Genomic DNA, 25,869 nt, shown 5'->3' with positions numbered 1-25,869 from the left:
TTCCCTGTTCTGAAGCCCTGCCTGACCTACCAGATTATGAGTAATGCCTTACGAACTATTGGACCGTCCACTTCGCTCCTTTAACTTGGGATCTCCAAACGTTTCGCCTGTCTATGCGACTGCATCTTTGTGCCTTTTGAGTGCCTCTGATGAACCGGATACTGTTGTCACGATGTCTGCCTTTAATATAACTCAATTTATTTTGCACTGGCTTCTTGTCCTTTAGAGATGTGACTTTAAGGTTCTGTCACTAACATACAAAGGTTCCACCCTCTTATCGCTCTTATTTGATAACCCCATATGTTCCTGCTCGAGTCTCTGCTCGAAAAATGCTCATCTACCTATGACTCCAAGAGTCAAGAAGAAATATGTAGGGTTGAAGCGTTCTCCATTTGGGCCCGGTATGTGGAATCCTCTGCCCCTTTAGAAAAAAATCTGCAACCTCAGTATAAGTGTTTAAATCTAGACTAAGGACACACTTATTTTCTATAACTTTTGATTGATGCCAACCTCATACTTTTCTTTTCCTGTATTTTGTGGCTGACTGGCTGGCGACAAATATTTTCCTCATGCTGAGGTTTTTGAGTTTTTCCTTGCCTCCATGCCGTGTTTCAGATAATGGAATGGCTTGATTCTGGCCTGTGGGACAGTTTGTGATTAAGGGCGATTTAAAGAGATGCGACTTGACTTTCTGAGTACTGAACCCTGCCCTAATAAAGTACTACCATTTAACTGTAGTAATATGTGCTCCAGCATTGTGCTTCAGTACCATTTACAGTGAGTTAATAACAATATCCATTCATCTATTCTCATCAAACCACCCGCAGGATTCCGTCTGGAGAAGGGATGGGTGTGAAGCTGGTACTTTGGGTATGTTTCACTAACTTTTACATTCCGCCCCTTTTGTATATAAATGTTTGTCAGTCATTTTGAAAGTGCACTTAAGAACACATTAGAGCCTCATTCTGTATTCAAAAGGCCAGAATATGGTTTTATTCATTCTATTGTAATAAAACCTCACTCCAGTGCTTGTTTTACCCAGATGTTGATTAAGATACATGAAGGAAGCAAAGCCAGTCCTCTTTCACCTCCCAGGCTTAGAAGAAACCCTGAATCTAAGTGGTGAACTGATAATTCATTGTACTCTGTTATTGCATGTCACTCAAGTTGAAATAATGACCAAAATGATTTGATGCTCAGTTGTTTATTTGTATTACCCTCATGAGGGACATTATGGTGACAGCTGATTCCTGTCCCATTTATTTCATTTGGTACAGACCTTAGCAAACATTCACTGTAGCATTTCCCTTCACGTCTATCAGGCCATCAGAGCAGAAATCAACCAGAAGTTTCCTGAATCCGGTGCGAACTGGAGTAAAGGAAACCTCGGCAAACGCCTTCTGGCCGGGACCGACGTCACCTCTGAAAGGCAAAAGATTGATAAGAATGGAACAAGTGATTCATGGTCATAAAGTTAAGTCCACTTTTTTTGTACTTACTTGACTTTGACCCTAGTGGGCGCCAGTAGGCCAGCCCCCTCCAGAGTGAAAATGCCTTGCTTCAGCGGCACCTTGAGAGGGTTGGTAAAAGAGATGGTGCACCTTGCTTTTCGATGTTGATAAGTGTTATTGTCAACCTGTAGAGACATGCAGATATATACATATATGAAGTAAAATATATAATGATTATTGTAGTACACCTTCTGCTTCAGTTATTGCTGGTTCACTGCTTTGCAGATTCTGAATTGAAATGAATTGTCTTTATTGAAGTTGATATCAACGTATTGTGCAATGTGTACTGCAGCAAACAGCACACAGTAAATGCTATCATGAGGGCATGTTGCGTGTTTGTATGTGTGTGTTGGGTAGACATAACTATTTGTGATAGGCTGGTGTATGCTATGAGTCAAACTACCAGGGTGGCCGGGTCCACAAGTCAATGCGTCAGGCCAAAACATATTGCCTAGCACGGCTACAGCTAAAGCTTGTACTTCAGCGAATCATTACATTGAAAAGAAATTCAATCAAATGACATCAGACTCTGAGGAAATTCTAAAGAGAGCAAATAAATGGTTACCACCAGCGAGTGCGCCATAGATTGTTATCTGGTAAGAGACTGAGGTGGCCTCGAGAGAAAAGGAAACAAAGGCGGCGCATGTGCGGCTAGGCTACGTAACAACTCAAAAATGCCACTCCTGCCGAACATAGCTAGTCACGAACGCCAGATCCATTACCCATTAAACGGATGACCTGGAGCTACAACTCGTGGAAACTGTTACATTGGGGACGGTTGTATTCCGATCATCACGGAGACCTGGTTCAATTCAAGAATACCCAATGCTAGCGTGCAGCTAGCCAGCCGCTCTCCAGATCGCTTTCTTGCACTGAAAAGAGAAACCTTCCAGTTTTGTTGTACTTTTGTAAAATAAAGTTAAAGACCATTTATTCAACTGCAACTCCGTGTTTTTGTAGATCTATAGTTGTTATTTTGTTACAATCGTATACTCTCAGTCGGTAAGGATGTAATCTAGAGGTAAGTTTGACCCTCGAGGGATTTTATGAAGGGGTTGCTCCTTTGTGGATTTTCACTTCTCAAGGGGGGTTCTGGATAACCCAGAGATTACTGTATATCACATAAGACTATTTTTGGAGCGCGCGGCTAATAATCCGGTGTACTTTATAGTGCGGAAAATACGTCCTGTGTGCATGTGTGTGTGTGTATACGTATATCAAAAACCAAAAAAATTGCTACCTCCACCGCGATTTCAGGCTTAGTGGCAGTAACTTTGCCCTGGGCCATGACAGGTCTTTCCAGTTTCTCGCCCAGAAGCATCGCTGTCACCTTAATTGTTTCCATCCCGGAGACGTACTTGACGTAGTCCTCATAGCACAGTTGCAGCACCTCCTGGTGAACTGGACACATTTTTTTAGCGAAGGTCATAGAGCTGAAAAATGTTAGGGAAAAATATGGACACGCACCTTGGTTAGCCTGCAGAGAAATCATCTTGGTTTTTTCTTTCAGAGTCGCAAGAAATTCTTTATTGTACGTTTCTGCCGTGGCAACCATGGTAAGACGGACATCGGCTTGGTTTTTGCCTTCGTTTTTGCACTGTGTGGAGCGGGAAAGACAATTCCACAAACATAAATGATTTCATCTGACCGTCTAGAGAGCCATCACCATCATAAAAGACACTTCCCACCCCAGCCGCAACTTTTTTGACCTGTTGCCCTCTGGTAGGCGCTACAGGCAGGGCCTTAGACCCACAAATGCACATAATGCGCACTGCGCAGGACATCAAGTGCCCAGGGGGACACCAAAAAAATCAGGGTCATGAAAAAAAAACCTGTAAAGTGTTAATAATATGATTAATAATATAACTTACATGGTTAAACAATACAAAAGCAGCATAAATCAAACTTTCCGAGAAATGCTGTGAATCTGCTTTGTGCCCCGGCCTTTCTCCAGTTTAATGGTGCCCACCTCCCCTCCTAATGGTTTGTTTGATTATGCCTCATTCGTGAACAGAAAAAGAAAAGAAAAGAAAAGAGAAGAAAAAATGAGATGAAGCCCATGCGTCGCTTGCCGGTAGTCAATGTTAAAATAAAAAAGGTCATTATTGTACAGTGGAACCTCGGTGTTCAAACGCCTTTCAGTTCGGACAAATCGGTGTTCGACCAAAAATTTCGAGAAATTCTTGCTTCGCTGTTCGGTCAAAAAATTGGAGTTCGAACGCCGGTACGCTGGGGTGCGATGCTGAGCGGCGTACGGGTGTTTTAGCCCCTAATTATGCCTCCGAAGAAGGTCGGTGCAAGCAGGACAGGTGAAAAAAAAGACAAGTTGTTTGTCCAACTATTGCCTTTAAGAAAGACATAATAGCTACATTTGAAAGAGGTGTACGAATTTCCGATCTTGCTAGTGAATACAGCATGGCTAAATCTACTATCAGTACGATAGTAAAGAATAAGGAGGCTGTGAAATCGAGTGATGCGGCTAAGGAAGTTAGCGCTATAAGCAAGCAACTGCCGCAAGATTTGGAAGAGGTTGAAAAACTTTTGATGATTTTTCTCTCCCCACCGTCCACCACAAAGGTAAGAAATCCTATTCATAATCCTTTTTTTATTTTTACACGTTCATGTTACCGTAATCTTTCGTACGGAAGATTACGCTAACGCGAACGTACGATTAGCCTGGGTTAGCTTCATGTTTACGTTCTTGGTAAACATTCAGGGTGTTGGAACGGACTAAAACGATTTTACATTACTTTTAATGGGCAAAACGATTTTCAGTGATCGACCAAATCGGTTTTCGAACAGGGTTCTGGAACGGATCATGGTCGAGAACCAAGGTTCCACTGTATTTTGTGTCCCACACCGATTTGGCGCACTGTTTTAAAGGGCGCACTTTCCTCGGTTCAAATTACATTTTGTTGGCTCGCATGGTGCACTGGCCTATTAGATGCGACTGCTCCAGCGCAATGGCCTATTAGATGCGAGTCTCACGCCACCGCCAAAAGAAGTGTGAGTATTAAAAAAAAAAAACACCGGGATTAAAACTGAGTTTGATTGTGGTTTAATCAAGTATTTATCACGGAGTAAAGTACCAGAATACAAAAATTACAACAAAAAAAAACAATAAAAAAAGACCAAACAATTTGGTAATCACATTTTTTAAACAAAGCCCTCAAAATCAGATAGTGGATGATAGTGTTGGGCAGAAGTGAAAAGTGTCACTAGGAGGCGTGTTTTCAGTGTCAGACTGTCAGTGAAAGTTTTTGATTGATAGGGTGAGTAAGAATTAATCCGTTGTGTGAGTAAAATATTATTTTAACAGCACTAAATTAATAACACAGATCACATACAAAAAATGTTAAAACACCATAAAGCATTTGTGCTCAGGGCACGCAAATGGCTATCCTTGGTAGAGGTCCCTCAAAACTAGGACAAACAGGCTCAGAGACAGCTTCTTCCCGGGGGCCATCACCACCCTAAACGAGCGCACAAAACTGTGACAACGCATCTTATGATTTACTTTGGGGTTTTTTTGTTGAAGCTAAAAAAACTGTTAAAAGAGATACTATTGCACACATCTTGTGGCTTACTTTGTTTTTGTTGCTCCTGCTAATTTTATTACTGCATTATTGTTACGATGTACGACAGTATTCTTTTTGATTCGCAAATATTCCATTATTATCATAACTCAGGCCAGTCTCTAAGCACTACGCTTTGAATATTCTTAATATATTTTAGTCTTTTTTTCCTTTTTAAAGTCTTTAATGCATGTTTTAGGTGTGTCGCCATGTCTTGTTGTTTCACGAGCTGAAAACAAACCCAAGTTCTGTAAAAGTTGTCGAAATTCCCATCCCTTTGAGTAAACTCCGGTCAAATACCTATACGGGTGTTTTGCTCAGAAAATTTGAAATTCTTTTACACAGAGCTTCGTTTAAAAAAAATGAAAATAGTTGATTTCTCCGTTAACAAGGGATCAATTCATTTACTAACTCAGTTCGTTTTTGGAAAAAGTAGTGAGTAACTCATTTATTTTTCTAAGTAACCTGCCCAACACTGGTGGTCTTTATGGTAAACGTGTTTTAAAGTCAAGGTCGAAGTAGAACGAAGTTGAGTAAAGTCAGTAGAGTTTTTCGAGAACCGGCTTCTTCAGCTCGGCTCTTTCGGGTCCCAGACGGCTCTTCAGGTTGTTTTTGCTTCTTTAATCCATACAGACCAAATATTATGTAAAATTGTGCACAAAATGACTTAAAGGAAGGGGGGGAATGGAACAAAAATGAAAAAGTAGTGAAAAGATGAGAAAAAAAAGAAACAAAAGGAAGACAAAAAAGAAGGAAAATTTCAGAAAAAGACAGAAAAAAAGAAAAGAAAGAAACAAAGGAAAAAAAGTAAATAGAGAACAAAAAGGAAAAAGTAACAGCTAGGAAAAAATAAACACAATGAGATTTTTTTTAAAGTTATTTAAAAAGAAATATAAAAAAACGGAAAAAGAAGAAAAAGTTTGTGTTCCATTCAAATAATTTTCAATTATACCAAGTCAATCTTGTTGCTAACATTGTACTTCCACTAAAAATGTGATTAAATACAGTTCTGTATCGTGCAACCGAATAAATAAGCCCCCAAAAATGTTAGTATTATGCGAGAAAAGATACCAGGAAAAAAAAAAAAGTAAAAACAAATGACGTTTGTAGGCCCTGCAACCTTTCCGATCGTACATTAGTCAATTCATTCAAAAGTGAAAAATAATTTTGCATTGCCGGAAACTCAGCAAAATGTAACGTGATGTCAAGTAAGTTTTGGACATGTTTGATAATGATTTAGTTGCCATCCTTGGGGTTGCTGTTGCTCACTGTTGTTTCAGGGGTTGCTCACATACTTCGTGTCAACGCTCAGACCCGAGGAAAATTAGAGGGAACATTGATACTGATAAAACAATCATGGAATGTCTGAACTACTCCAGTAGTTTTGCATTGCGTTGAAAAGTGTGGTATCATTGTAGCGTGCAATACCTCAATGACAAAATCGACGTTCGAGCCGTAGACGAGTTTCCCGGGTTTGACGCTCAACGACAGTTTGCTTTCTCTGGGTTCCTCTGGGGACGGCTCTCTGATTACAACCTGGGCCTTGGCGTACACCTCTCTCTCCTTCTTAGACCCTGATGAGGAAAATTAATCAAGCCGAGATAATTAAACCATGACTGCAGCTACGTGACAATCGCAGACACGCCGCGGAAGCAAATTGGACGGCGAGTGGAGAGTCTCACGTCAGCAACAGCCCGTTGTTTTAATGAAACAATCAGTTTCGAAGTGAGGGTGGATCGAAGAAAATATCGATATTATTGATACATGGCAAGTACTTGGTTCGGATGAATACTATTGTCTTGAGATGGATATAGAGCCTCTACTTACAAATTGAATTCGTTCTGGGAGTAGCTTTGTAACCTGGAACATTTGTAAGTAGAGAGCAGTGTTTTTTCCCTCGCGTTTTTTGAAAAACGTATCCAATGATGTCTGCTTTTGCCAACTTTTGACAATCCGTTGGATATCAAAAGGCAGACCCATCTCGTCTTGTCCAATTCGACTCTCATCCCTATTGTCTCGGTCAATGGTAGCAGAGGACAACGTCATTGTAGATAACTAGTATTGTAGCGGTACTGAGTCCGTCTTGTTATGAGTAAATAGGTGCCATGTTCTGTTTGTAATTTTAGGGTCTAGTACTCATCCTAACATCAGAGGGAACCATCAAGGACTTAAACTGGGCACAGGTGTGTCCAATCACCACACACCTGTACCCAATTATCCTGAACATTTTAGGCATCGCACACGATCGGGTCATCGTGTCATGATTTTGCGGTGGACCCAAATGCAGGAAGTAAGGCAAGGTGCGCAAAAAGAATGTTATTGAATTACTGTTGAGCGCAGCTCCGGCGGCTTAATTGGCACCGGACAGCTGATTGGCTGTCACTCTCTTTTTAAACCCCCGGCTTCCAAGAGGAAGCCGTCAGATCGTTACGCAAACTGTTGCCTTCAGCTCAGTAAGCCTTTTCGTCCGACTCCGTTCCTGTCCTGCTTTTTTCTGCCTGATCTTTGTTGCCAACATGTTTCCGGACCTGACTACGACCCGTTCCGCCTGCCTGCTACCTGACCTGTTTTGCCCCGTTACCCGCCTGCCTCCTGCTACCGACCTCGCTTACGTACTCGACACCGCCTTTGATCTCCAGCCCCGGCCAACGACTTGCTATCCCCGCCTGTCTCCGATCCTCCTCGCTCGACACGGAAGTGCCACTTCCGGGTCCCCGCCACCTGCTACCTGTGTTCGTCGATCAGCGGATCGTGGAAGCGAGCTTTTCTCTCCCTCTTTTATCAATACAAACTGAGAAAACAAGCGCTATTGGGTGCCGTCTCCGTTTCTGGTCTGTGACACAAAGTAACAAACAATAGTCAATGAACAACTAAACTATCCAAACCAGAAAATAAATACCAAACCTCAGAAACATGGATAGTATTGATAAAAAGGTGATGGTGAAAAATGGATGATGACCCAATTTGGGGAAATTTAACAAGTTCATACTTTTTGAATGAGTATCCTTTGAACGACCATTACTAAATATCCAATAACTGTAAAAAGATGCATAAACTGGTTTTAAATTGGGTTTCTATTGCAAAAATGTAACTTTTTGTGTGGAAATTGAAGTTACGTGACCACCTATGACACAGGTGTCAAGCAGGCGGCCAGATCAGGCCCACTCAGGGATTAAATCCGGCCGGCGAGACAACACTCAGAGAAGCGCAAGAGAAAAACAAGCTGCAGGTTGAAATAGGTCAATATGATGTTGCCAAAGCCAGGTTCCTCTCACAAAGACACTGTACTGTACTTTTCTCCCAATCTCTGTCTCTTTCTCTCTCTGTGTCTTTTTAACTTATTTTGCTCTAACTTCCTTTTTTCCTTTTCTCTCTTTTCTCTATCTCTCTTCCTACCCTTCGCGCTTTCTTTTCTCTTTTCTCTCCTACTGTCTTCCTATTTCTCTTTGGATTTCTTTCTTCCTCTCCCTTTCTTTCCCCCCTCTCTCATGACCTTTTATCTCTTTTGTTTCTCACGCTCTCTCCCTCTCTCTCTTTTTCTTTCTTTGTCCCACCCTCTCTCTTTTTCCCTCCCTCTTTGTCTTTTATTTATCTCTCTTTTACTTTTTTTTTAATCTACTTATCCGGCCCCCGACAGAATGTTTGTTCTATCGTGTGGCCCCCGAATTAAAATGAGTTTGACACCCCTGACCTACGACAACAGATTAGAAGAGTCAGCAATAATTGACGAACCTTCGGGGTACTTGTACTGCAAAGTGATGTCCTCTCTTTGATTGCCATAAATACTTTTGGTGCTGATGTTGCTGCCAACAGAGGTCTCCTGGGTAATAAACTGCAATTCACAAAATCCTCATTCAAGAAACTCAAAAAATGTTCTTTGCTCGTTTTCCAATCGAGAACAAACACCTTTTGACGTGTGCCATCTTTTCGTTCCATCCACCAAATGACATCAGCATTCACCTCAGCAAATATAAACCGAGCATCGTACTTGACTCCCAGATTTCCTTCCTTGATGGCTTTCACAGGACAGGGGCCACAACGGTATTCACCTGAGAAACCAAAGATTACATAACACACGCAGAACCATTGAAAGCTATGGACGTGGAATCAGGGGTGGGAAACTACGGCCCACGGGCCCCAGCCGGCTTTTTCATTCCGCCCCCAAACGAAAATGGTCAAAATATAATGACAACATACGTAATAGTTAATAAAGTACTACTAATGAAAATTTTTTGGGGGTTCCAACTTTGTCCCCATTGTGTATCTACAACAAAACATACTACTACAGAAATACTACAAAAACAGGTCTGCAAAATAAAATATAAAATTTAGTATTTGAAATCAGGGACCCAATATATTATTTAGCTTTTATTCAGAAAAAAAGAATAAATACAAGAGAAATATGGAAGAAAAAAACTACTACCGTAATAATATGAAACAAAAATACTACTTAAATATTACAAGAGAAATAAGACAAAAATACAACTACAGTAATACTACAAAACTACGAAAGAAATACCACAAAAATACGAGTATGGGAATAATAGAGAAATTCTACAATGGATGCTACTATGGAACTATGGAAATATTTCAAAAATACTCCTACAAAAAATACTACAAAAATACCACTACAGCACAGCTATAATACAAAAATACTATTACAGTAGAACTTTAAAAACTACAGATACATTAAAAAAAGTATACAGTGGAAATCTGAGAAAAATATAAGTTACAAAAATACTACAACAATACTACTATAGAAATACTACAGCGATGTTACGGAAATGTAATGAAAATACTACTATGAAAATACTTTTTAAAAAACGAGAAAAATACTACACTAATACTACTATGGAAATACACAAAAAAAACCTACAGATATACTAAAAAAATATACAATGGAAATCTGAAAAAAATATAACTTACAAAAATATTACTGCAGTAATACTATATTACAAAAATACTACTACAGAAATACAGCAAAATACAACAGACATACTATAAAGATATACAATAAAAAATACCACAGAAATACAATGAAAATACTCCTATGGAAATATAACAAAAATACTACAGAAACGCTACAGAGATGCAATGAAAATACCTCAAAAATACTCCAAAATACTAGAGGGATACGACAAAATATAATACTAGGGAAATACTTCAAAAATACTTCCAGAGAAATACTACAAATAATACTACAGAAATACGACAGATATACTACAAAATTAAAAAATGGAAATACGACAGAAAAAACACAAATATTAATGTTAAAATACTACAAAAATCTGACAACAAATTACACCTAAATATTAAGTTTTGTGCTTAAAACATGGACCTAATAATATATTATTTTGCTTTCATTTTGATTCGATGAAATGAATCTATTTGTGTGAATATCCCTACGGGGATGAATAAAGTATCGATCTATCTATCCATCCATCTATCTATCTATCTATCTATCTATCTATCTATCTATCTATCTATCTATCTATCTATCTATCTATCTATCTATCTATCTATCTATCTATCTATCTATCTATCTATCTATCTATCTATCTATCTATCTATCTATCTATCTATCTATCTATCTATCTATCTATCTATCTATCTATCTATCTATCTATCTATCTATCTATCTATCTATCTATCTATCTATCTATCTATCTATCTATCTATCTATCTATTTTAAAACAATCATGAAGAATCATACCATGTAATTGTCTGGATGTGTATTTTTTGATAAATGAAAACAATGGATTGGTCTCCAGGATCCTTGGCTGTACTTTTTTAACCAAATGCGGCCCTACCGCTTAAAATATCTTCCCACCGCTGCCTTTAACATGGCTGCTCGCAATTTTCTATTGACTACAGAGAATCGGAACACACCAGCACTCAATTCTTGAGGAGTCGGGTCCAGAACCTGCCAGCCGTCATTTCCCTGTGGGAGGTCATCTCTCTTCATCCAGGACTCAACCCAACAATGGTAATTCCTAAGACATTTCAAGAAATCAAGGGACAGGTTGTTTTTTCTCCTACATGTTTCGCATGCAGTCTTACCAAGTGCTCTCGCGGTTCTTTGCGATAAGTTTCTCGTTCTCATCGACAAAATAGTCAATAGAAAGGTTTCCATCTTTATCATGGGCGGAATCAAAGTTGGTTATGTGGCGTGTTGGGATTCCGAGGCAACGCAGTACTGTTCGAAGAAGAACACACCACAAAAAAACTCAGTGCCAGTCTACTGTATAAACTATAACTCTCAAGATGAGAGAAACAGGTATTTTTTGAGAAAACATGGGGTCAATCATCTATTAAAAAAGAAAGGGTAGATAATTGTTCCATTCGATCTTCCCTATGATATTCTGAACAAAAGAAAGAAAACAAAACGACAGACAGACATGCAGGCAGGCAGGCAGACAGACAGACAGACACGGAGATTGGGACACAGAAAAAGAGACAGAGAGAGATATACACATAGAGAGACAGAAAGAGAGAAAGGGACAGAGAGAGGGAGAAACAGAGAGAGACACAGAGAGGGAGAGAGAGAGAAGAGACACAGACGCAGTGATAAGCAGAGAGAGACACAGAGAAAGAAAGAGACAGACAGACAGAAGGAAGGTGAAAGAGTAGGACAGAGAGACAGATAGAAGGAATGAGACAATGTTTGTGTGGGAGTGAGAGTGAGAGAGAGGGGGAGGGGGAAAGAGAAAGAGTGTGTGAGAGAGAGGGAGAGACATAGAGAGTGGGACACAGAAAGAGAGGCAGAGAGAGATATACACATAAAGAGAATCAAATAGAGAGAGGCACACAGAGGGAGAAACAGAGAGAGACATATAGAGAAGGAGAAACAGAGAGAGAGAGAGAATGAGAGAGAGAGTAAGAGAGAGAGAGAGAGAGAGAGAGAGAGAGAGAGAGAGAGAGAGAGAGAGAGAGAGAGAGAGAGAGAGAGAGAGAGAAGGGGAATAGAGAGACAGAGACACAGAGACAGACACATAGAGAAAGAGAGATGGAGAGAGAGAGAAAGAGAATGAGAGAGAGAGGGAGACAGGCAGAGAGACAGACAGACAGAGAGACAGACAGACAGACAGACAGACAGAGAGAGAGAGTGCGAGAGATACAGAAAGAAAGGGGGAGAGAGAGAGAGACAGAGAGAGAGATACAGAGAGAGAGACAGAGAGAGAGATAGAGAGAGAGAGACAGAGAGGGAGAGAGACAGAGAGGGAGAGAGACAGAGAGAGAGAGACAGAGAGCACTGACCGGTGCAGGCAACGGCAGCAAAAACCCAGCACTGTCCATATTTGACGGGCTTGAATATGTTTTCACTCCACTTCCGGAGGATGGAAACGCTTCCCGTCCAGCTCTCAGGGTTTGTCCCGTTGGAGTAGTTTCCACTCCAATTGCCCACCAGCACGCCTCGGTCCCTTTCGCTCTTGTTTATCTGGACAAACGTAACACTTATTCATCTTCCCTTCGTTATTTGATCCATCAATGAAGCTCTTCTCAGTTACAAAGTTACGTATTCCTGGAACTCAAATACTGTTCTCCGTAACACGTTCTTATTGAAAAAAAATTGTAAGCCAAAAGCGTTACTACATGGTGCGATACTCCACTACTTATTACAAACAGTTCTGGAATTTCAACGGTATCTTATTGGTACCTGATCACCCCTGCCAACAAGAACCTCTCAATCAATGGGGCAAATGTGAGCATAGAATTTACACTAAAAATGTGCTGAATTTTGGTCTTATTTTTCGTAATATTTCTTAAGCAATAGACCATGCCTGGAAATAGGCAAACGTCTCGGACAGTACTCATCAATGAAGGAGGAAGTCTTCGAGTGGTTTGAAGCCCGTAGACAAAATGGATATGGAGTGTCTCAGCAAGCTATGAAGATTACACGAGAATCATGAAAGCGTTACCACTTCCAAAGGTTGGTGTACACCAGGGGTCTCGCCACCAAAGGACCACTTGTGGCCCCCGGAGTATAGTTTGATACCCCATGCTCTAATATTAAAGTTGAAGGTTGCGTATTATTTGCCCACTAGATGTCACCGTGTTCTGTCGTACAACTGACAACGAGTGTTAAAATCACAAGGGAGGAATAAAAAAGGGTGACTCAATGTGAGGAAAATACACTTTATTTCTTTAAAAACAAAAGAAAAGAAAAATGAAAAGAGAAGAAAAAAAAAGTAGGCAGGCAGACAGACAGACACAGAGAGTGGGACACAGAAAAAGAGACAGAGAGAGAGAGGGACAGAGAGAGAGAAACAGAGAGAGACACAGAGAGGGAGAGGGAGAGGGAGAGAGGGAGAGAGACAGAGAAGAGACACAGAGATGCAAAGATAAACAGAGAGAGACACAGAGAAAGAAAGAGAGAGACAGACTGAAGGAAGGTGAAAGAGTGTGAGAGAGAGACAGACAAAGGGAATGAGACAGTGTGTGTGTGAAAGTGAGAGAGAGGGGGGGAGAGAAAGAGTGTGAGAGAGAGAGAGAGGGAGAGACATAGAGAGTGGGACACAGAAAGAGAGGCAGAGAGAGATATACACATAAAGAGAATCAAATAGAGAGAGGCACACAGAGGGAAAAACAGAGAGAGACATATAGAGAAGGAGAAACAGAGAGAGAGAGAGAGAGAGAATGAGAGAGAGAGAGAGAGAGAAAGTGGAAAGAGAGACAGAGACACAGAGACAAACACAGAGACAGACACAGACACAGAGAGAAAGAGAGATAGAGAGAGAGAGAGAAAGAAAAAGAAAGAGAGAGGGAGACAGACAGAGAGAAAGAGAACGAGAGATAGACAGACAGACAGACAAACAGACAGACAGACAGACAGAAAGACAGACGGACAGACAGACAAAGAAAGAGAGGGAGAGAGAGAGATACAGACAGAGAGAGAGTGCGAAAGACACAGAAAGAGAAGGAGGGAGAGACATAGAGTGGGACAAAGAAAAAAGAAAAGAAAAAAGAAAAGAAAAGAAAAGAAAAGAAATAAAAATAAAAAAATAAAAAATAAAAGAATAAAATAAAAGAAAATAATAGAAAAGAAAAAGAAATAAAAGTAAAAATATGTAAAGAAAAAAGAGAGAAAAATTCCATTGTTTTGCCGTTTTTGTCCCTTTTCTCTTTAACTCCTTCCTTTTCTTTTTTTCCTATTTACTTGCTTTTCTCCATTTTTTGCTACTTTTTTACACCTGTTTTCCTTCTTTGCCTCTTTCTTATTTCTTCTTCCCCTATTTTTACTCCTTTAAAAAAAAATCATTTCCCTTTTTTTCGTCTGTCTATGTGGAAGGCTGGGTAAAAGTTGGAAGAAAGAGGCTGCCTTTTGCTCACTTTGAGTCTCAGTACTTTGTAGTCTTCCTTGGACCCATTTTTGGTTGCACTACACAACACAGCAACATCTAGTGGGCGAATATCAAACACTGCCTCTTTAAAAACAGACGAATATATTTATCAGCAATTTTTTGTGTGGAAAACCCCATTTAGACCTACATCACCAGACCCTAGCTTTATCAGCCGCCAACTTAAATAGGGTAATTACTTTTTAAATAAGGTAATTAGTAACTGTAACTAATTCCTTTTTTCAGTCAGGTTTTTTTGGGCCACAGACAAAAGAATGAAAGTCAATGTTGCGTGGAAGTCCTGTTCACCATGGCGGTGATGATCCTGCTGACGTAGACGGGGTCACATCTTTGTTTGAAGTCCGCCTTGGAGTCTTTCTGTGCCTCGTTGGAATTGTCCAGGATTTTGAAGCAAATGTCCATGATATTCTCCTCAAACTATGTTGAAAATGAGTAAATATGAGTGATGAAGGATTTTATACATTTTACTACAATTAAGATTTTTCACAGAGAAGGCTTAAGTTCAATGACAGGTCACGCCGTTTCGAATGCGAATGTTTTGTTTAGTTCTGTTGATAACAGGATTCTTGACGGAGAAGGCCGGACGTAGGACGCCAGACACTGATTTGATAATCGCTCGGGGTCCAGACAACGAGGGGACGAGGTGGAGCCCACGTGGGGAGTCTCTGGCCCGCCCCATGGGAGGCGCCAGCTTGCGGAAAAAGGCGTGGGCCAGAAGAACGAAGAAGATCGCGAGGGACAATCGAGAGAAAAGGCTCGACGAAGACTCGAGCGACAATAATTCGGCTAATTCGATGGAATTCACTTAGGTTATTATTTAAGGAATTAAATCTGCCCCCGTGTGGAAATGCCGGTCTCTTGTCCATCTTTTCCCAAAAAGAAACAAGCATGCATTTTTAGGTGAATGAAGGTTAAGTTTAGTTAATGGAGTCAGATAACTAATTAGAACAATTTGGTAAACTGTACATTTTAATAGTTTATTTCCTAATGGTGAGGATCAAGTAGTAAGGGTGTATTTGGATCGGATCAATCCTATAGTCCTAGGATCGAGACCGTCTGCAAACTAGAGGTAAGATCGGGCATAAAAAATTCAACCCGACCTGAGTCGCAGGTATTACTATTTTGTCTTATTTGACTCTCTTACTGCTTCAAAATACTGTTTTCTGATATAGCTTTTAAGCCTGGCGTGTTTTTCTGTGGTAGCTTTTTTAGCATGGGGTTTGTTGACAACGGTAATCACGTTTGTGTATGTATTGAAGGATTTTATACATTTAATTATAAGGGATTTTGTATGATCAAATACAAACTACATTAAAACGCAAAATATATTCATTGGCTGAGCTGTGGGGCAGGTCATTGCGACCTAGTGGAGGATGATGTTTACAGAAAACAGCAGGAACTGGGACAAGGGCTGATAAGATAATCAGCACATCCGACGACGGAGAGGGGCACTGATGACGGGGGACGGCAGGCGATGTTTGGAGAACAAAGCCCTGATGACGTGGAAACGCGCGGTGATGTTTTGACCATGACAGATATCGAGGTGACAAGGTGGAGCTCACATGGGTTTTCCTGGCCCGCCCATGGGAGGATTCGGCACGCCAGCTTTGGAGAGACGTGGTCGAGAGATGAACTTCAGAAGATCGGAGAACGAGAGGGACAATCGAGAGAAAAAGATCGACGGAGACTCGAGCGACAATAATTCGGCTAATTCGATGGAATTCACTTAGTTTATTATTTAAGAAATTAAATCTGCCCCTGCGTGGAAATGCCGGTCTCTTGTCCGTCTTTTCACAAAAGGAAACGAGCATGCATTGTTAGGTGAATGAAGGTTATGTTTGGTCAATGGAGTCAGATAACTCATTCGAACAATTTGGTAAACGGTACATTTTAATATTTACTTCCTAACAGTATCGGTATAAGTTTTGTTTTCAATGATTCCGAGTTTTAGTGTTGCTGTTTTACTTGATTAAAAAGACAAAGTTGCTGTCAGATCAGCCTACGTTAGGACGTTTGGACAAGGGTAGGCAATTCAACAGAATACAGGCCCCGGAGCCAAACGGAGTTTGACATACCTGGGCTAGAATAATCAAACTTATGCAAACCTGTCCAAAGTTCCAACGTCTATGGGTAATGTTCTTAGCGCTGCCCTGGTAAATGATCCCGTTCTCGTTCATGACATACTCACTGATGAGACTCTCATCAGGGAGATACACAGCATCATCTGTGGCACGGAGACACAAACACATCAGATTCAATGGCAGTGACGGCAATAGACGACAGTCCTCCATTTTCAATTTTACCTTCGTGGAATGTGTTTTTTGTTTTGGGTTTTTTGGGACAAAAAGCATGCCTTATTTGAAAATAAGAGTGAAATCACGGGTTGCCTGGTGTCAGAGCGTCTGCGAAACTCCTGCTAGACTCTGTGTGATATGCCAATAACTTGTGAGTAACGTTACGCGATTGGGTTCTGATTGCTGTATCCTGTCCTGGTTCGTGACAGTCTTAGGTAATACAAATGTGTGACCTTCCAGTCTCGAGGCCGGGCACCCAACCCTCAGGCCACTTCGCCAAAAAATATTCTTTACATATAATTGAGAGAAAAATATCAAAATCCCTGGACTTGCATTGAAATACACTGGGTTTATGATATGTCATTGATTACGAATTATAATCAATGTCCATTTGTCCAAATAATGTACATTTTGTGTCTAGTATGTTGTTAGCTCCAAAATTCAATGACATATAGATCACAACACAATGCCATTTTAAACATGTGCATGTTTTTACACTCCAAAGGGAATTTGGGCTTCTGTTTATTAATCAATGCCCTATCTTTGATTGAAAATACAGAAAAAACATGAAAATGTAAATAATATACACCTGAATGCCACAAGTTTTGAATAGGTTGACAGTAGCTGAGATCTAAGCACACACAAAAGTCTCAAAAGTTTCATTCAAAAATTCAGCCGGGCACTATCACGCAAGGTGCCTTTTTCGGCGGACTTGACAGAGGACAGCCGTGTGGGATTCCCTGCGAAAAATTGAAATGTAGGCGTCGCTGCTACCATTTGAATGGTGGGCGTCGTCGCTATCGCATATAAACAAACGCGTGTACCATTTACGCAACATGCTAAAATTGTTCTGATTTCCAGCAGCTCCGTGTTAATTCGCACTTTTTGTGATTTATTATTTGAATGTCTTTTTCTATCTTCGGTGTTCATCGTCTAGTTTGACAACTACACTTTGGATTACTTTCTATCCTATCGTTATGGGTTGTAACGCACAAAAGTGCGTTTATTGGAGGAATCAACTCCTTGCCCTGAAGAATTCTCGTGCCGGCGTGATGAGGGGGCCCTACCGCAAATGGAGAGCCGGAGCTAGCTAAGCGGCTAGCGGCGTTATACGTCTTCGGAACTGTCCGTAATCATGGTAAATGTGAACTCTCTACCAAATAAGACATACGAACTGGCTGTGCTGGTGAAAAACATCAAAGCGTACAGGGAGTGCAGTGTGCTGTGTTTTACGGAAAGTAGCTCACGTCTAGCATCCCGGACACTAAAGTGGAGCTACTCGGAGCTTTTCTGAGCTGTTAGACAGAGACACGAAAAGCCTGCGGGAAGCGGAGAGGAGGTGGATCCCTTGGCACAAAGATTTCCATCTGCTATAGGGACGTCGAACTTTTGGACTAGCGTGTGACGTCATCCACTCCACTGTGGCTAAACTACAACAAAGCACCCTGAGGGCATCATGTTAATCTTTTAATAAATAACAAAGGATACTGCTGGAAATGTGAATTTCCCTACGGGGATGAATAACGTATCTGTATATCTATCTATCTAACTTGCCAAGAGAATATACAAAAAAAAAAAATAATACTCCTAGCAAGAAAAGGACTCTTCTGCCAAAATGGACTAAATTATATTCCTGGTTACGCTATGAGGAGATGATAACGGAGGCTCCATGTTCTGTGATGCGTGTACCCAGCGTGACAAAAAAACTGGATTGCATAAATCATTTCGCAATACGAACTTTCAGAAAAGCGTCTTGGATTGGCACAACGACAATAAAAACCACAAATTAGCTATGGAAATTCCGTTGCTACAGGAAGAGAGAGGCAAGTATGAACGGATACACAATATTGTGAACTGAAAAATCTGGAGCGATAACTGCTTTGTATTACCAATTAACTGTGATAATTAAAACTAAATGAAAATATAGATTAAGATGATAATTTCAGCAATATTATTTTGTTTAATGTACAATATTGTTGTGAACTTAAAATGAAGTGATAACTGATTTGTATTACCAATAAACTGTGATGATCAAAACTGAATAAATATATAGATTTATATTATATATTTGTCGCCGATTTACAATGTCAACCTCGATAACACTAAATTTTGGGGGCCCATAGATCTCTGTTGGGACCCATAGATTTTTGAGCATGCGAGTCCTCGGGACCCATCACTTTTCACAGGTAAAATGAACACTGTCCAACAGGTAAAGAAAACGCAACTTACCTTCCGCGAATCTAAGGCAAGGTGGCCCGAATTCCAAGAGAACCTCTGCCATTGGATCATCGAGCAACCATCCAGTGGCAGAAGTTTTTCCACGATCTCCATTCGACTACAAGCGACAACGCTAGCGAAGGAGATGAAGATTGGTGCTTTCGCTCCATGAAACGTTGCCGCTTTTTCATTTGGGCCAGGACTACGTAGTCTGTTTTGTCTTTTTATTTTGTACTGTTTTGTTGTATTCTCGGGTTTTACTTTGTGATACTTGTGATACTTTGTTTTTGATACGCGCACTTGTTGCGGTATCAAAGGCGGTCGCGTGAGACTCGCGCCTAATAAGCCAATGCGCCGTATGAGCCGATTCAGAAACACTTGGAACCAAGGAGAGTGCGCCGAATGGGTGTGAAAATGAAATACTTTTATAAAAAGTGAGTGAAATCAATTCACCTTTACACCACGGGTTGTAGAGCAGGTGGAACTTACTGCCCCAGCTTCTGCCTATCTCGTCTCCGGAAAATCTGTCCAGCAGCAACGCGGTCAGACTGTAGAGACCGATGGGTGCATCTGGTGGGCTGTACAGAGTCAGCAGAAATTCATCTACGTGGGTGTGGCGCTCTGTAAAAAACCATCCTTTTCCATTGCCACGCCCGCTCCTAACCCTGAACCTAGTCTCTTCTTTCTTGCCTGAAAAAGAAATGAAAGGTGGAATGAGAAATTTCAGAAAGGTATCTTTAGCCGTCTAGTTAAGGCAGGGGTGTCAAACTCGTTTTAGCAGGGGGCCACAAATGCTATAAAAAATCTCACGGGGGTCGGACTAGTAAGTTTAAGAGAAAGAGAGAGGGATAAACAGATATGGAGAAGAAGGGAGATAGAGTAACAGTGAGAAAAAAAGAGAGAGCAGAATAGAGATATGAATGGAGAAGAAGGGGTAAATGAATACAGAGAGAAAAAGAAAGATAGATAGATAGATAGATAGATACTTTATTCATCCCCTAAGGGAAATTCACAAAGTGAAAAAAGAGAAAGATAAAAAGAACAAAGAGAGAGAAAGAAAGGAATCCAAAGAGAAATTGAAGGAGCGAAAGAGAGAAGGGGCGAAAGGAGAAGGGTAGAAAGAGAGAAGGGGAAAAAGAGAGAAGGGGAAAGAAAGAGAGTACAAAAAAAGGTAAAAAGACACAGAGACAAAGAGACAAAGAAGAACAAAGAGAAAAAGAGAGACAGAGTGAAAGAGAGCGAGATAAAGAGTGAGATAAAAAAAGACAAAGAGACAGAAAGAGAGAGAGAGAGAGAGAGAGAGAGAGAGAGAGAGAGAGAGAGAGAGAGAGAGAGAGAGAGAGAGAGAGAGAGAGAGAGAGAGAGAGAGAGAGAGAGAGAGAGAGAGAGAGAGAGAGAAATAAATACAAGTACAGCATTTGTGATAGGTAACATCAAGTAGACATATTTCAAACTGCAGCTCGTTTTTCTATTGCGCTTTTCTGAGCGTTATCTCGCAGGTCGGATTCAATCCCTTAGCGGGCCTGTTCCGGCCCACAGGACGCCTGTTTGACACGCCTGTAATAAAGGATGCACAATTCTATTAGATCTCCGAGCCATACGGACTCATGAAAAGAGTCATATGTGGCTCCGAGCCATGGGTTTCTGACCCCTGATCTAGTTATCTATTCAATTAAATACATAAATAATTTGAATATACAGTAGATCCGAATATTTACAGAATGCAAAGTCCTTTACTGGAGCAAGAGCTTTTATGCCTTTAATTCAGTGGGCCCCAACTATTGCAATGATATATCATGAACCCAGTGTATTTCAATGCAAGTCCAGGGATTTTGATTACAGATTGAGAGCACCTGCGACTGCTTAATTAGCGCCAACAGCCTGGACAGCTGATTGGCTGATACTCTCTTTTTAAATCCCTGGCTTCCAAGAGGAAGCCGTCAAATCGTTATGCGAACTGTTGCCTTCAGCTCAGTAAGCCTTTTCGTCCGACTTTGTTCCTACCCTGTTTTTCTCTGCCTGATCTTCGTTGCCAACCTGTTTCCGGACCTGACTTCGCCCCGTTCTGCCTGCCTCCTGTTACCGACCTCGTCTCCGAACGTGACACCGCCTTTGCGCTCCAGTCCCGGCCAACCACTTGTAATTCCCGCCTGTCTCCGATCCTACTCGCTAGACACGGAAGTGCCACTTCCACATCGCCCGCTCCCCTTGACCCTCAGCCATCGGATCGTGAAAGGAAGCCCTGCTCTCCCTCTTTATTAATAAAGACTGAGAAAACGAGCGCTATTGGGTCCTGTGTCCGTTTCTGGTCTGTGACAAAAAGAAACACAAAGACTAGGTGCACGTTTTTGTTGGTAAAGGGATTAGAACCCAGGTCACCGCTCTTACCACTGGACTACCTATGACATAGATTACATATGAAAAAGCGTTGGGGTTTATCTCGTTATCACACAATCTTTAGTCACGGTACTGACATTCTTCTCTGGTACCATGTTTAAAAATAGTGTGATCATGAGATAAAATCTACTGCCTTTTCGCAAGTAATCTGTATCACTGGTGTTCCAGTACCCTGATAACTAAGCTTCACATAACAACTTCGTAAAAGATGTGTGAGTTTGTTTAATAGAACTGGGGTAATTGAGTTGTGATATACCAAACTGTCACGATTGCCATGGCGCCCAATTGGTCCCCGCCGTGTGGCGCCAGGTTCTTTCACGGTTGCACGGGTGCCCAATTGGCCCCGCCCATGGACACCGGCTGAAACGGGTTGACAGATTGCTCCTTGGGAGTACTTAAACGTGGTCCTTTGAGCCGTTGGTTGTGAGAGCGTCTGCAAGACTCCTGTTAAACTCCCAGTTCTGTGAATTTGCCTGCGTTTGATGCTGTTTTATTTTCGGCCTGATCTGTTTGATTTTGACCACTCTTTTGTTCGGATTTCAATCCACTTCCGCGACCATCGATCCCCGCATCGAGTGTACGCGCATTCCTCTCCCTAATAAACTGTGAGTACGTTACGCGATTGGGTTCTCCATTCCCGTTTCCTGACCTGGTTCTTGACACAAACAACTCAAAAAGTTTGATGAAATTGATTTAAGGAGTAGATTGGTCTGTTTTTGACCCAATTTGAGTTTGGGATTGTCAACTTAGAGTTTTTCCTCGAGCCACTTCAAGCCTGACTCACCAGTAGAGAGTTCCAAAGCCAGCATCTTGTCAGGATAATAGTTCCAGCATCTCACAGTAATGCTGAAGTTCTGCCCTCTACGTACGATCAAGCGCTCCAGGCTAATCTCATGGGTGCGGTGCTTCTGGTTGTTGGAGTGACTTCGTAGATCAGCTTCCACGATCCCAACTGACAAAAGATGAAGTTCAAATGAGTTTACCGAGTCATTTATGAATTTTGATATCAATCTGATCCGAGGAAATGGAGGGAAGTATCGATCGACACCTACCCGATACCGATACGTTTTGCTTGTTAATGTCATTGTTAAATACTTGAATTCCTTCCCCCTTGAGTTAGTTTATAATAACGAAAAACAATTAGATCATATTTGAGAATTATTCATACCTGTCAACCTGTACGTTTTTGCCGTACAAAGTATGTTTATTATGCATTTTAAGACGTGTACGACGTACAAGGAAATCTTTACGGAAAAAACGCAAATTTGTCAATTATGGGTATCATCCGGTATATGCCGACTATCACGAAACGGCAAATCAATTAAGTCAAACGAGTTCGCCGCGGTAGCCTCTATCTTGGTATCGTTTTTTTCATTGCAAATGAAGCGAGCGGTTTGATGCTACTGTGCGTATGCCTGGGGATTTCCCATCATGCATCATTCCGTGGTAGTTGTGTAGTGAAAGGAAGTCTGTCTCTTTTTAGAGGACCGGTTTTTCGGCTCAACTCATTCAAGAGAGCTGGCTCTCAAACGGCTCACTTGCTTTGATGCATTATATTACGAATTATTATGTTGTAAAAAGAAGTTAAGAAAAAAAGGAAGTATGAAAGGAGAAATTGAAAAAAGACAGGTTTGTGGTTAGCAGTATATTACCAACAATAAATGAATGCAGAAAATGAATGAATAATTTGAATAATAAAATGTATTATTCTACTTAATTATATCCGCATGTATTTTTTCCTTCTACGGTGAACGTCCAAGCTACTTCATTTTTGAACTTTTTTGTAATATACCTCATTCATGTCGAGCAACTCAGTGTCTCACAACAAAATGTTCATTAAGCATATACATGATATAACGAAACACATGTTCAATATAACATGTTAAACTACATAAATAAACACGTTTGAAAATAAAATATGGTGTAAGATTTCTATTTTGTAAGGGAAAATACGACAGTTTGTAAGCGCATGGAGCCCTGGAGGTTGACAGGTATAGAATAGAATAGAATAGAATATACCTTTATTGTCATTGTTACAAAATGGGTTAACATATTGTGACAACCAAGTTGGGCATGACACTCCAGTTTCACACATTCACAGTGAGGTAAAAAAGCCAAGAAGATAAAGGAACAGAGAAGATAAGGTTATAAAACAAGGAGGATAAGGTTATAGTTATAATTTACACAATATTTACACAAGAAATGTCGGCATGTAGGATGTTACATACAGTTTGGTATCATAATCCAGTTGGTATCCTAAGGGTTTGTGCAATTATGCATTTAGTGCAAAAATAGTCATCATAGTGCAAAAAATAGTCAACATATGCATTGGGTGCAAAAATATGGTTATAATGCATGTATAATCTTATGACCCACTAACAACATGATTATAACAATACTTAAAATGGAAAGACGGTATCCACCCCAAGTAAGGCTGTAACGATTAGTCGACGTCGAAGATAAAAATTGAATTGAAATATTTGACAATGAGTCTCATTGACGACTAAGAGCCAATAAGAATGCGGCTCTTTGCCTCATCATATTTTCTATATACTGTGGCTCTTTGCCTCGTTTCATGTTTAGTTTTTTTCCCTCCTAAAACACTCTTGAATCCATCAGAGTTTATAAGAAATAATAAATAATATTTTGAAATTAATTTGGCAGATTTGTTATTTTTATGCTGCTCCGGACACAACTGACTCCCAATCATCTGCGTAGGTTACGTCTAATGTGGGTCAGTGCGTGGTGTGGCTCTTTGACTCTCACGGTTAAAAAATACCTAAGACAATAGTATCAATCCGATCCAAATATTCGCCTAGTATCGATAATGGGATAGATCCGCCCACCCTAATTTATGAGCAAAACTGAAAAGAGACGGAAGCACTCACCTTTGCTATACGACATCTTGGGTTGTCTTTTCCAAAGGTTTGAGTCTTCTTTGTTCCACTCAATTGTCTTACGGTCTGGCCCAGTCCTTTATTTAAACAGCGAAAGGGTGACCCCTCCCCATGGAAGACCCACACCTCCATGCTCCAACATTGTCTCAAAAGTGACTAGGTTTTCGTCATGTATTAAACCGTTGTCACTGATCTGGATCACTTCTTGCACTGTCTTGCAAAGAGTATCTCAGGCGAACAGACAGTAGAGTGAGCAAACTCATTTTGTTATCAGCGTCATTTCGTTGAGGCGATGTAACATTTTAGTTATCATCAATATGATCGCATCGTACGGGGATATTTACTCACATTTCACTCCAAATTGAAAGGAAACGTAAACCTAGTTGAGATTGCTCAATAACTTGTTCAATGCTAGGCATTTCTGTCAAATAGGAAGTGCGGATGCCGGGCAATTTTTGAAAACCATCAAAAAAGTTTGTTCTGTAGCTATTTTATAGGGGTATAGGACAGGGGTTCTCCACCATGGTACCAGTTGAGGTGCCAGCTTAACCAATGTTCCCTCGAATTTTCCTCGGGCCTGAGCGTTCACACAAAGTCGGTGAGCAACAACAATCCCAAGTGTGGCAACTAAATCATTATCAAACATGTCCAAAACTTGACATCACGTTACATTTTGCTCAGTTTCCGGCAATGCAAAATTATTTTTCACTTTTGAATGAATTGACGATTGCAAAGGTTGCAGGGCCTACAAACGTCATTTGTTTTTGCAATTATTTCACAAGATTTCCATTTCTTTTATTCCTGGTATCTTTTGTCGCATAATATTAACATTTTGGGGGGGCTTATTTAGTCGGTTGCATAATACAGAACTGTATTTAATTACATTATTTAGTGGAAGTACAATGTTGGCAACAAGTTTAAATTGACATAATTGGAAATTATTTGAATGTAACACAAACTTTTTCCCTGTTATTTTCTCCTTTTTTAAATTCCTTTTTAAAAAATTCTCATTGTGTTTAATTTTTCCAAGCTGTTACTCTTTTCTTGCTTTTTTGTTACCTATTACCCTTTTCCCTTTATTTGCTTCTTTCTTTTCTTCTGGCTTTTTTTCTGAATTTTTCCTGCTCCTTTTTTCTCTTTTTCTCTCCTATTGTGTCGTTTTTTTCTCAGCTTTTCACGACTTTTTCATTTTGGTATTTTTTTTCTTTTTTGTTCTATTTGCCCCCCCTTCCTTTAAGTCATTTTGTGCACAATTTTACATAATATTTGGTCGTGTAGGGATTAAAGAAGCAAAAACAACCTGACGAGCCGTTTGGGACCCGAAAAAGCCGGTTCTTTTTAGTGAGCCGAGCCGAAGAAGCCGGTTCTCGAAAAACTCTACCGACTTTACTCAACTTCGTTTTACTTCGACATTGACTTCAAAATACCGCATTTAGAACACAGCGTCAGGGGAACCCGTGTATTTTTACCTGCATGCACTGTAACTTTGACTTAATTCGCGTTTTAATTAGCAATTTCTAGCCCTGATTTTTGTGAGCTGGCTAGCGCTCTGGGTAGTGCGCAATTGCGAACACACGCAGCTTAGAGGGAACATTGAGCTTAACTCCATTTGAACAATA

The 25,869-nt window shown here is 40.5% G+C and overlaps 1 protein-coding gene across 1 annotated transcript; it reads right to left on the bottom strand.

The window, feature by feature from the left end:
- Positions 1 to 1,188: 1,188 nt before the first annotated feature.
- Positions 1,189 to 24,384, bottom strand: LOC148361236 (protein-glutamine gamma-glutamyltransferase 2-like). Its single transcript, XM_088343097.1, has 15 exons — positions 24,242 to 24,384; positions 22,138 to 22,305; positions 19,410 to 19,646; positions 16,551 to 16,669; positions 14,734 to 14,862; positions 12,344 to 12,524; positions 11,147 to 11,282; positions 10,976 to 11,079; positions 8,993 to 9,135; positions 8,819 to 8,918; positions 6,515 to 6,660; positions 2,979 to 3,108; positions 2,752 to 2,912; positions 1,500 to 1,636; positions 1,189 to 1,422 (listed from the first exon to the last, which is right to left on the bottom strand). The coding sequence occupies exons 1-15, from the start codon at positions 24,255 to 24,257 to the stop codon at positions 1,281 to 1,283; spliced, it is 2,049 nt and encodes a 682-aa protein (XP_088199223.1). The 5' UTR covers positions 24,258 to 24,384; the 3' UTR covers positions 1,189 to 1,280.
- Positions 24,385 to 25,869: the final 1,485 nt, after the last annotated feature.

Source organism: Urocampus carinirostris, chromosome 8 (assembly GCF_059441175.1).
Source record: "Urocampus carinirostris isolate Australia breed hairy pipefish chromosome 8, RoL_Ucar_1.0, whole genome shotgun sequence".
Classification (NCBI taxonomy): domain Eukaryota; kingdom Metazoa; phylum Chordata; class Actinopteri; order Syngnathiformes; family Syngnathidae; genus Urocampus; species Urocampus carinirostris.
This window is presented reverse-complemented; position numbering and strand designations above follow the sequence as displayed.